At 40.7% G+C, this 12,932-nt stretch overlaps 1 protein-coding gene across 2 annotated transcripts in view; it reads right to left on the bottom strand.

Annotated features, from left to right (window-relative positions):
- Positions 1 to 7,838: 7,838 nt before the first annotated feature.
- Positions 7,839 to 12,932, bottom strand: part of phf14 (PHD finger protein 14) — a 78,090-nt gene continuing 72,996 nt past the window's right edge. For both annotated transcript variants that reach the window (XM_083543264.1, XM_083543265.1), the window contains one exon: positions 7,839 to 8,856. In XM_083543264.1, coding sequence (XP_083399390.1) covers positions 8,785 to 8,856 — 72 coding nt within the window. In that variant the 3' untranslated portion in view covers positions 7,839 to 8,784. The remainder of the gene's footprint in view (positions 8,857 to 12,932) is intronic.

Below are 12,932 nucleotides of genomic sequence, written 5' to 3'. Positions count from 1 at the left end.
CCAAAGAATATATATATATATATATATATATATATATATATATATATATATATATATATATATATATATATATATATATATACATAGAATCTGGCAATAATAAAGTGATGGCTAAAAATGTTAAATTTTTTTGTATTATGCTTTTTTTTTTTTTTTTTTACCTCTTATTAGCCTCAGGCGAGAGAAACGAGGGATATTGCTGATGGAACAATTGTAAAAATGAACAAACAGGAAAAACAGGACAAAAGTCCTAATTTTTTATTTATTTTTTATCAAATGTGGGCAATTAATGTTTTCATTCATTTCTTTGGCTCATAGGATTGATTATAAACTCTTAAGGACGTACGTTCTCGCAGGTTGAGAATCATCTCCCACTGTTGACTTTAGCACCTGTGCTAGAAAACGTCCTTGTCAATTATATTCACAGACTCAAATCATCAACATGTTCAAACTCCAGGATGTCAGCGACCCTTTTAGGGCCTCGACTCCTAATGAGCGTGTACTTCGTCTCGCCGAGGTGTTGAGAGGCAGAGATTAGCACCCTGCGATACGCCGAACGCACTCCGAGTGCATTAAAAGGAGCCGCAAATGGCTCTGTCACAACAGGGCAGACTCTGGAAAAGGTCAGCAGAAAAGCTCATACATGATGAAGAGATGTTATTTTAAGCATTATTCATAGCAATTAAAACACAGAGAGGTGGAGAAAAAGTGGAAGGCAGCACGAAAGGGAGAGCGGAGGGTAAAAAGGGGGGATAGGTACAGAATTCAAAGCTCTAATCAAAATGTCACTTCTGTCTCTTTAGTGAATCCTGGCGTACAAGTGTGTGTGTGTGTGTGTGTGTGTGTGTGTGTGTGTAAAACATTTACAAGAATATTTTGTCTTCATGCTATGTTATGTTTGGTTTCACTAATAATAAACATACATTTGCAGCGATATTTTTTTATGGCCATGTTGATTACAGTATTAAAATGTGTGATTAATCGCGATTAAATCGGTTTGGTTGCGATTAGTCGAGTTCGTTTTTCTTTGCGATGATTTCAAACAAACGTCTTCACGTTGTCTTTATGGGGTATTGTTTATAGAATACTAACACTATATTTGCAAAAGTATTGGGTCACCTGGTCATAAGTACGATATGTGATTTTTTTTTTTTCATTGCATTTCACATTTAGTCCCAATCTGCTCTTATAATTTCCTCCACTCTTCTGGAAAGATATTCCACTATTTTTTGGAGTGTGTTTATGGATATTTGTGTTCAGCCACAAGGGTGTTATAAAAGGCAGGTACTGATGTAGGTGAGGAGGCCTGGGGGTGCAGTCAGCATTTACATTCATCCCAAAGGTGTTCAGTAGAGATGAGATCAGAGCTCTATAGCAGGCCACTCAATATCTTCCTCTCCAAAGCATGTGAACCAGATCTTCAAGGAGCTCACTTTGTGCACAGGGGCATTGCCATGCTGGAACAGGTTTTGAGTTTCTGAGTTCAAGGGAATGAATAAATGAATGAATAAATTAATTAATGAATATCTATCTATCTATCTATCTATCTATCTATCTATCTATCTATCTATCTATCTATCTATCTATCTATCTATCTATCTATCTATCTATCTATCTATCTATCTATCTATCTATCTATCTATCTATCTATCTAGGAAGTGAGAGCAGCGATGAAGAGGATGAAAAGTGGAAAGTCGGTTGGACCAGTACCAGTAGAAGCTTGATTTGGAAGGTGAGAAGATGCCTGAGGAATGGAGAAGGAGTTTGCTGGTACTGATCTTTAAGCATAAGGGAGATGTGCAGACCTGCAGTAACTACAGGGAAATTAAGTTGATCAGTCACACCATGAAGTTATGGGAAAGAGTATTGGAAGCCAGGCTGAGAGAAGAGGTGACCATCTGTGAGCAACAGTATGGTTTCATGCCGAGGAAGAGAACCACATATGCATTATTTGCTTTGAGGATGTTGATGGAGAAGTATAGAGAAGGACAGAAGAAGTTGCATTGTGTGTTTGTGGATTTAGAGAAAGCGTACATCAGGGTGGAGAGAGAAGGTGTGGTATTGTATGAGGAAGTCAGGTGTGTCAGAGAAGTATGTGAGGGTGGTGCAGTGTGCAATGAGGGCAGTGTGACAGCAGTGAAGTGTGCAGTAGGAACGAAAGACTGGTTCAAGGTGGAGATGGGACTGCATCAAGGATCGGCTTTGAGCCCTTTCCTGTTTGCAGTGTTGATGGACAGGTCGGCGGACAAGGTCAGACAGGAGTCTCCGTGGACCATGATGTTTGCAGATGATATAGTTATTTGTGGTGAGAGTAGGGAGCAGGTTGAGAAGAGCCTGGAAAGGTGGAGGTACACGCTGGAGAGAAGGGGAATGAAAGTAGGAGTAAGACAGAGTACATGTGTGTGAATTAAAGGGAGGGCAGTGGAGTGGTGCGGTTGCAGGGAGAAGAGGTGGAGAAGGTGTATGTAGGATGTTTTGGAGACGAGGTGAGATTGAGAAGGTTTGGACATGTGCAGAGGAGGGACATGGGGTATATCAGTAGGAGAATTCTGAGGATGGAGCCAACAGGAAGAAGGAAAAGAGGAAGACCAAGGAGGAGGTTTATGGATGTGGTGAGGGAAGACATGCAGGTAGTTGGTTTGAAAGAGGCAGATGTAGAGGACATGGGGGTGTGGAGACGTATGCGCAGCTTTAGCGCCCCCTAGTGAGAGAAGCCAAAAGAAGAAGCAAAAATTGAATATACAAACATTGAAAACAAGAATTTTGAAAACAGAAGTTAACTGTTGTAGTAGACAAATGCTACAAATGCTTCTTTTTTCGTTCCATGTAGAAACCTTGACCCTCAGCATGGAGGAGAATGTGGACCCGTTTTCCTCAGAAGAACAGCTCAGCTTCTAGACGCACATCGTCTCCATCCACAACATAAAGATCTATTGGTAACGAATGACTCGTTTTCTAACTTGATGCCATGCTCAGTTAAATGAAATTTCTACGACATGTTTAAAAAATACTGGTTTGCAGCGTGAAATAGAAAGTGTAGATTCCAGAAACGTGTACAACTGCAATAGGGTATAGTGAACATATCAATATTTGAGTCTTTCATGCCTTATATTGTCTAATAATTTAAAGAAACGAGGTCAGAATATGTTGTGATTACACAACCACAATTAAGAAAAGAAACCATTCATAAAGAGACAAAATGATGGAAAAAAATGTATATATATATGATAAAATTTCTATACCATATAATATTATAAAATACTGATTTCATTGGTTTGGTAACAGCCAAAATGTCGTATTATTCTGAATGACTGATTTAAATGTAAGAATCTGACTCAAAAGATGATGCACACACAAAAAAAATGGTTAAAAATTCCCATAAAAATCGATTGAAACTTATTGGACATGATGAATCTCGGTCTGAACGCAGGTTAAAAGGAATATGCTGAAATACTCATAATAAAAATATGAAGAATATCGAACATTTTCGGAGTAAGCTGTTCACGATAGTCCCAGCACAATAACGCACTCAGCAGAAAATCCTGCAATTATAGTTATAAATCCAAAACATACTGAGGGAATTTATTGTTAATATCGCACACCCCTAATTTGGACACAAATATAACAGGGAGGCAAATGATCACAACAAAGTGAACTAAATGAGCTCCAGTTTATTGGCTGCTGATTTGTAGCGGTTTCTGAATTCTGAGTGAAAAAAAAAAACATCCTACAAAAACATCATTCACTCGTTCATACCCACAACACCAAGACAGAGTTCTGTACGTAATGTGTGTACATAATGTATTTATTGATTTATTTTAGAGAGGTTGAGGTCGGATTGCAGTTGTCGATAACCGATTAATAAACAAAAACATTTTTTAATGAATACTGGATAAAAACAAACGTATCACTCCATGTAAAATAGCACTGAACTATTCCAAAAATAATAAAATGTCATTTCAATGCTTCAGGCCTTTTGTGAAGACGTATAAAGATGGCGGTTTTAAGCATGATCGTCGATGTGAAATGGTACCGCTTTAAAGTGAGATTCCATTTGTAGCGTTAGGTTAAAAAATGCTTTAGAAGTATTGTTTGTTTGTTCATTTCAAAATGTACTAAAAATTTTTCAAACTAAGTTCATTCTATATGTTAAGTTGAATGACTTTGAACTAACATTAACAAGGTACAGCGCACGGTCTCGCAGCAGGAAAAAAAAAAAAGCACGTGGCAGCAACGATTCACCTCTAGAGGCCGCTCTCGTATTGTATAATAACAGCGGACCTCCAGCAGAGATGCAAACCGGAAAAACTATCAGTATGTTTTATTTTTTTTGTTTTTTGCTGATCGAAGATAGTTCCAACTATCTTTTATCAGCAAAAAAACCCCAAAAAACATACTGATAGTTTTTTCTATAACAGGCTAACCTGCAATTGAGTAAATTCCCAGTTTATTTCCATTCATTTTCTTTGTCTTGAACACTCCTGGAATTCCACAACCCTAACGGTGACGAACAATAACCTACTGTTTCTATGACGCAACCCAGACGTCAGTACGAGGTAGGCGTAACCCCCATGACGACATCGTATTGACGACATGATATTGATGCCAGGGTCCAAGTTTGCGCACTCATTTTCATGCCAATTGCCAGGTGTTGTATAGTGAATGAATAAACAATTAGACACGGCAGTAGCTTGTTTATTTTATCATTTTAAATTTAATTATTATTATTAATATACATTTTTTTTTACTATTTTAATAAAAAATGTGCTTTTATTTAAAATAAATTCTCAAAGGTGATCGTTGGTTGGGTGGTTGCCCTTATATCTCACCTCAAAGGTTACAGTATTATGACACATAGGGCAAAATCAGGTCACTCGTTCACTCCTCCCTATAAAGCGTATGGCATAAAGTTTACTTGGTGTGAAAAAGGGAATGAAAACAAGCGAGCGGATTTAGAGCCTGGCGTCAATATGCATCAGTGAGCATTTTTGTCACAACCGTTAAACCTTGAGTACACCGTAAGTACACCCTGTATCGATGCCTGGGGGTGTAGAAACATCGTCAAACAATTTTTATGTATATTCAACATTTATGTTTATTATATAAACTTACATTTTATATTTTAAAAAAATGTAGGATGTAACCAGACTATGTACAGGGCATAATCGCCGGGTTTCCTGTCTGTGTCCTTGAGTCGACGGCGCCAAAGCTACTCGTTTTGGTTTTACCGAATCTTCTATTTCCGAGGATAATTTTGTGGCTACAAGCGAATGATTGACTGTAGCGAATGAAGTCCTTTACTCAAAACTCGGACCCCACTAATGTACCTTCTATATAGTGCACCTCATACGTAGGAGACACTAAGCGGTTTCTGTAATCAAGTTCAAATGAAGAATGGACTCATCACGGAAATTTGATATTAAAAATTACCATTAATATCAGACTGAAAACACGTCATTCCTGAATAAAATGCACCTTTTATTCCGCAGCGGAAAGTAAAGGTAATACTTTGGAAGTAGCGTTGCCATGGCAGTAATACTGGTGACATCGATCACGGCATACAGTCATGGCCGGATTACATTTAATGCCTCGGTACTATTCAAGACGTTGAATGCATGCTAATAAAACGTAATGACAGTGGGTGACAGATTTTCGTCTTTTAATACTGACCTACTGCTACTTGAAATCAGCAAGACGAAAGAAATCAGTGACGAAAGTGTACCCGAATTTGAAACGAAAGGAATTAAAGAGCCGCACACTTTTTGTGTACCCCTGCAATACCTTTCACTGGACAGTAGGGATGTGCATCTCCATAAGTAAGATACTTTAAAGATACATATGAAGCAGGGAAGGAAAGGATCCAACATGGCAACCATTCCATACCATGCAATTCCATATGGACTGCGATTAATTGGAACTGACTGCACCATACAAGTCAATGAGCCGAAGCGTACTCCAGCGTTTTCCTGCTGGAGACCGTGCGCTTGTTAATCTTAGTTCCACTCTGCCATCTTGGCCAGCTTGTTTGCATCTCTAGGTCTAAGGCCACCTACCTAGCTTAGTCCTGCAAAGACTGCACTGGATACCACAAGACTGGAAGGACATTTTTAACATCTTGCATTAAAAGAACCCGGGTATCCCTCAAAGTTGTCTCTTCATCGTTTTCCTGTACACAGGCTCTGAGCTGACCTTCCAATCCAACCTCAAGATTCAGCCATTTAAAGATCTTGGTTTTGTTAATCATCATTACAACCATTTTTTTTAATTTTTGTTTAACTAAAATGCGTATTTCATTTCAGGGATCGGGAATGTGTGCTCATCAAAAAACGATTTGATATTCATCGTACTGGTGCATTCAAGGATGTTCGGACCACTCCTCCATTAGCATGCCCTTAGCTGCGATCACGGCCCTAATGACATTCTTGTTGCATTGCATGCTGGGAAGAGGGCTGCAAGGTGCCGCAGGGGGCCTTCAGGAATCGGCAAAATCTCATCCGAGTACATCAATCGCCAGCATTCTTCCTGCTTTGGAGTGAGGGAAAAAAAAAAGACAGCCTTCCAGATAATGTCTTTCATGGTTCAATAGCCTTCCAGGGGTTCTGTTCCTGCATGACGGGGATACATGGGCAAATTAATGTTTGCATTGAAACAAATCGTTCCCTCCGTGCATTAAATACGAAACTCTGCAAATGTCTATTTAATACATATTTGATAAACTACATAAGGGGATGTACAGAACGATATGAATGATGCATCCAGTTCTTTGTGCAATACAGATCCGGTCGCTTTTGCTGAATGTCCAGTATCACCAAGCTGCCATTGGGGGCCCTTGAGCGAGGTCTACAGATGCTCAGTTGTATCAATGAAATTAGTTATTCACTCTGGATAAGGGAGTCCGCCAAATCCCAATGGTGTTATCAAAAGTTTCAAGACCAATGGTGCTAACTGGTGCTATTCTGACAGCATGTGGGAACAAACGTGAAATTTGGTGTAAAACTGGGCAAACCTGCCACCAAAACGTTTGTCATGACGTACGTTTGACATACGCCGAGTAGCACGCGCACTTCACAAGGCGGAAGAACGTCACTGGAATGCGATGAGAGGTCAGGAAGACTTCGGCAACTCGGGCATGAGCTGCTCTCAATCTTGTATGAATCCCTTAGAATGATATCAGTGTAAAGAACGAAATGTGAAGTTAACCGTACTGTTCCTAACATTGTTGGCAGACGTGAAAGGAGATGTTGGCGTAAGGCCTGGTTCAGTCTGCTGGAATTGCGGGGAAACTGGGCATCGGTAATGGAGGTGGACCACAGATGCGCCGCAGACCACCCCTGATCGAGCTAAGACGTACCGTATACTGGTAAGGTACGTGGATGTGTTTGAGTATTTCTTTGTCACAATATGATTCAGGGGGCATAAAATGGAGGGGGCGGGTAGTCCTTGCCTCAGCAGCCTCACAAATTTTGGGCACAAATTGGGCAGTTGTTATTAACTAGAACGTGTGGACGGTGCTTGCGACAACATACCACGGGGTGGGAGGACACAACGAGGTGTTGCAAAAAAAAATAATAGACAGACAGAAAAGCAGCAGACCATGTTACCGTCATGTTGGCTAGAATAGATTTTTCCACATAGGTTTTCCCGAAAAGTACTTCATACCCCTAACCAAAAACATAATCTCCGACTTGAGTGCTTTTGCCGTAATTCCAAATGCAGTCAAGACAGGTTTTTTTGTTTTTTTTGCTCTCATGGGACACCAAGCAAATGTTGTGCAGTTGTACCATTTCTAGTCTTTTTCCCTAAACACTCGGAAACCCGGTTTTGCATTAAAGACGCCGTTATCGTTCATCATCGTTTATTAAGAATGACATTTCCAAAGTACCTAAATACAGACTCTCGTGTAAACTCTGGCACCGGGGGGAGGGACGCGTCAATCTGAAACTCTGCACCACAGTTCGGACAGAAGCGAGAATATAGAAATTCATGACAAAATATGAGGCGGTGTGTGGAGGACACTCCCTGCTCCTCTCAGCATCTCCCTTTAGAATACTGTACAAATGTAAAAAATAGTGTTTGCTCTGATATTGCAGCGTCTTCCATCAGGAGCTCGAGAATAGATTAGAAAATGGATTTCAAAAGCAAAACTTAACACAGAATATTTAATAATAGTACATTTCTCTCTGTACAAAAGAAACGATATTGCTAACACATCAGTATCGCATGATAATATATCACACAGGATGTTCACATTTCGGAATTAGCGCCGGTAGTGTACGAAAATATTGTTTCCTCGAAGCAGTCGATCTTTGCGGCAGTTCGCGGCTTCGTCCGATTTTTTTTCAGCAGCAGTGTTTGGGACAGAGGAGACAGACGGCCTTCAGGTTTGTAGGCCAAATCGTGTAGGGTTGGGGGATTTCATTCACAGCTAAACATCCGGCCTGCGGAAACGCGTGCACGATGCTGGGAAGCAAGAGCGTTAGTTTGTAAACTTCGTCGTGGCTTAATAGGTACCTGGGGGGAAAAAAAGTTGATATGGTAGCTAGTTAGCAAACTGGTTCCTCTAGATAGTGACATATCGGTACAGCAGGAATCCTTTTACTCAAGGCGGTGTGTTGTGGATTGTGTCGAATTGCCGGGATTTTGAACTCGCAACCATCCAGAAGCGGATTGCTTCATAGCGAATGAACGGATTGCTTCAAGAGAACTTGTAAAACAGACTGAGGAATTAAAGGGGGGGGGGGAACGAACAGGGTGTCGGCACGGACACAGTGCCGGTGAGGTGATTCAGTCCGGGATCTCTTGCTCAGTTTCCTCGTTCACACACTCTGCTCCGGGTTCACGCGCTTCCTCTTCCTCCTGAATAAAAAACAAAGATCGTGTTCAAATCACATTGCGTTTCATGATCATTACAAACATTGAGTTTATTAACAGGAGACGAAAAGCTCTTGTTAATATTTCATATATCCAGTGGAAAAAAAAAAAATCTTGCCCTCTGCCTGTATATTGTATTCTTCCAATTTTTTTTATATCAATATGCCATCTTTTCAACCTCAGCCAAGCAACAAATACTCGTGCGGTACAACATCGTGGGCTGCTCGCGCCTTGGAGTCACTTAAAGCTCGGCGCGATTTAGAGGAGGACGCAAATAGAAAACGACGGCCATCTCGACAGTTAAATGAGTCTGACAGATGCAATTATCCCCTCTTCCTGAGGTTAATACACACATCTACAGCCAGCCATGTGTGATTACTTATTCCCAACCACACACTGCCCTCATCCCTACGCTGGAAGGGCAGCTGTATGACTCTCTCACACACACACACACACACACACACACACACACACACACACACACACACACACACACACACACACACACACACACACACACACACACACACACACACACACACACACACACACACACACACCTGAAATGACACCTCCTCTTAGGAAACTTCAGCCAAACTGATCAGCGACGGACCCCCGCATTCTCATTGATTATTTAGCTGATGTGCTATTTCCACGCGGATCTCCAACACGCGCCGTCTAGACGGCTACTGAAACATGACGCGGACCATCGGTCCTAAAAAAACTCTAACGACCCTCCCGCTAATGCGCAGCGTTCTTTATGGTTCATGCTTCGCTCAGCAATACGATGTCTTTTAACTCGGCCCAAGAAGAATGTAAGGTACGTGAACACTGTTAAACACTGCATGCCTCACCGCTATCATCCATTCATGAAGACGTGATTTACGTGCAGGAGCAAAGAGACACAGACCACATGCTCTCTCCTTATAGCACACTGTTTCCTCGCTTACTGTAATAGTAATTATGACTATAATTCAGAAATATATATATATACTTTAAGTAAAAAAAAGATAATACAACAAATACTAAAAGTAAAAAACTATTGTACTTTAACTAACAAAAATACTTAAAAATACAACTACTACAATTAATAATAATAATAATAAAAATACTACTAATCAACTTTTACATTTATTGTTGTTTACTGAGGGAATGTACTACAACTAAAAAAAAATTCTACTACTATAACTAAATAAAAATAATGACACTACTACTAAAAATACTACTACCACCAATAATTATTATAAAAAATACCACTTAACTTTTTGTTTCTCACTGAGGGAATACTACTAATTCAACAAATACTAAAAACATTATTTTACTGTTATCAATAAAAAAATACTATAAACAACTAAAAATAAATGATAAAACTTCTACAAATACAATTGCTTCCTTTACGACTAAGAAAATATCACTAATGCTACTCCTAAAACTACTGTAAGTATTTTTATTATTAGTACTAATAAGTACTACAAATAATACTATTGCTACCTCTACTACTAAACATACTACTATTAAGAAAAATACCACTTCTACGGATAAAATGTATAAATAATAATAATTAAATTAATAAAAAAATTACTCTACTACTAATAAAAATATTCCCACTATTAAAAAAAATCAATACATTTACCTTCATACCCCCCAAATCAAAACTAATGTCAAACGGCCCAGAAGCATTGTCTGAGACGGTGGAGACAGACGAGCGTCCCTGACCCAATTCAAAAGCTTTTTTCTGTTTTTGGACTTCAAAAGCAACAGTGTGATGATGATCTGTAAATGATGTGGTCCAAATCCAGGAAGTATCAGCAGGAATACTTTTAATCCTAAATATGATTTGTAATATATTGTGTTGCTGGAATTCGAGCCCTACAACCTTCCAGAAGCTCATGAAACACCACGATACGAAAAATATACCGTTCATGAGGGAAACAAGCAGGTTATATAGACAAAAGTATTAGGACACCTGACGTAGTTCTACCTCGGAAACCTTTGTGACTACAAAGTTGGAGGAGTGCGGTAGACCGAAATTTCCTCTTTATGTGATGTGCTTTACATGGAATGGATTAGATGATGATGAGTGGCCTGCTATAGTGCTGTAGACCCTCTTGAAAGCCTTTGGGATGAATTGGAACCGGAGCTACATCAGTACCTCAATCTCCAGACATCGAAATCTGGTGGAACATCTTCCAAGAAGAGCGGGGGTTAATATAATAGCAAATGGAGACTCGGAATTTATCTACTAACCAGGATCATATGCTCAGTTCTAATGATTTACGCATCCAGACTTTGTATATAAAGTGTTAGCAGATGCCGCGCGGCCTTGACGGAGGGCCGTCGACCTCTGCATGACAACATAATTCAAATCCCAGGCCTGCAGAAGAGAGAAATTCGTTTTACCCCGAGCGCCCAGGCTTTTTATTTCAGTCCGTCTGGCCGTCTCACATTCTCAGACTCGCACTGTCTGGAGGGAACTTTTGATATACAGAGAGGCCCTTTATGAAAAATGCGCCTCTTTTTTTTTTCCCTCCTGAACTCTGGACACTTTGTCGCAGCCGGCCCTTGGGCAGATATAAATTCGCACCTCGTGAGCTTGCGAGTGGCCGATCTGCCCATGCGCCATCAACCAAATCTCTCCGACAAGCCTGCCAATTTTCCAATTACCCGCGGCGCTGTACGTTATCTCCATGGCCACTCGGTGGTTAAATGAGAAACCACCTCATGCTAAATGTCTTAGTTAGGCTACAGCGCCCCTCCCTTTTTTTTTCTATATCCACTTCTAGACTTTTGCTGATTTAGAGCTTGTCCCTGGGGCAGTGCCCCTGGACTCTTGGAGTGGCTGATTTGCGGGTCCTGCCGAACGTCCCCTCCCTCCCATCTTTTTTCCTCAGGGGGACAGAAGATGACTCGTTTTGGTTCGTGAGTTACAGCGGAGGCACGGCTGCTGCTGGCAGGATTGCATATAATGCGGCAAAAGCTGCTCAGGAGTGTGAGCGGAATGAGAAAAAGAAAAAAAGTTACTTGGTTGTTTTTCGGGGTCTGAACACGTGGACTACGTGGTCAGGGGCAAGCAGATCGTGCCCCGGAAACAATTGCACTGATTGATCGATGGACGGAGAACAAACGTGCAAAAACTCACATAAAAGAAACGCCATGGAACCGAAAGTCATTCGATGTGTGCGCTCACCGTCTGAATTCGGAATCTGCGATTTCTCATTTTTAGAAATGACTTGTTTTTGAAGGCGTACCTTCAATTAAAAACAACTAGTTCGAGATTTATATCCCCTTGTCCTTTTTGAACTGCGCTAGAATCCCTCAACTTTGGGGTTGAATACGATGTTTAAAAAGCACATATACTTATGACCAGGTGTCCACAAACTTTTGGCAATATGGTGTACTTTTACTTCAGTAGAATATTTGATTACTGTTTCCACCTCTGCAATCATGGCTGTGATCTCAATTGCAAGTGGTTATTATGATTGAGTTCAAATGGGCCCCTAAGCAAGGCCCTTAACTCTCATCTGCTCAAAAGGGTTAAGGTCAGAGCTCCATAGCAGGAGGTCCACTCCATGGGGACACTGGGGTCTGAGACACATCTGAGTTTTGGCGTTTGAAGAGATGTCATGCTTGTGTGCAGTTTTGGGGAAGAACCACATACGGCTGGGAAAAGTCTGCCCATATCGTGTAGATGATTAAATAAAAACAAGGCATTTCATCTTAAAAAGAAAGAAAGAAAGAAAACTCCGGTCTTTATATCGACCGTGAATTGAAACGTTCCTGTCAAACTCGGACTCGATGTTCTACCTGAGACGTTAAGTGATTTTTATGCAAGTCGGGGTCCAAAAACGCACGTGTCATTCGATTCGCTTCTGCTTCAAAGCGCTTTTCATATCAATCCAGAACGTGTCGCTCAACCTCTCTCTCTTTTTTTTTGTTTGCAGACAGGATGACATTTCCTTCGCGAGGCAGCCCGAGCCATCTCGAGCACCCTGACAGGCAGCGGCATTGTGGGAAGTCTCCGCCGAGCTCCTCTGGGACGAACCGCGCCCTGCCACTCACGC

Source organism: Silurus aristotelis (assembly GCF_946808225.1).
Source record: "Silurus aristotelis genome assembly, chromosome: 6".
In the NCBI taxonomy this organism is placed as follows: Eukaryota; Metazoa; Chordata; class Actinopteri; order Siluriformes; family Siluridae; genus Silurus; species Silurus aristotelis.
This window is presented reverse-complemented; position numbering and strand designations above follow the sequence as displayed.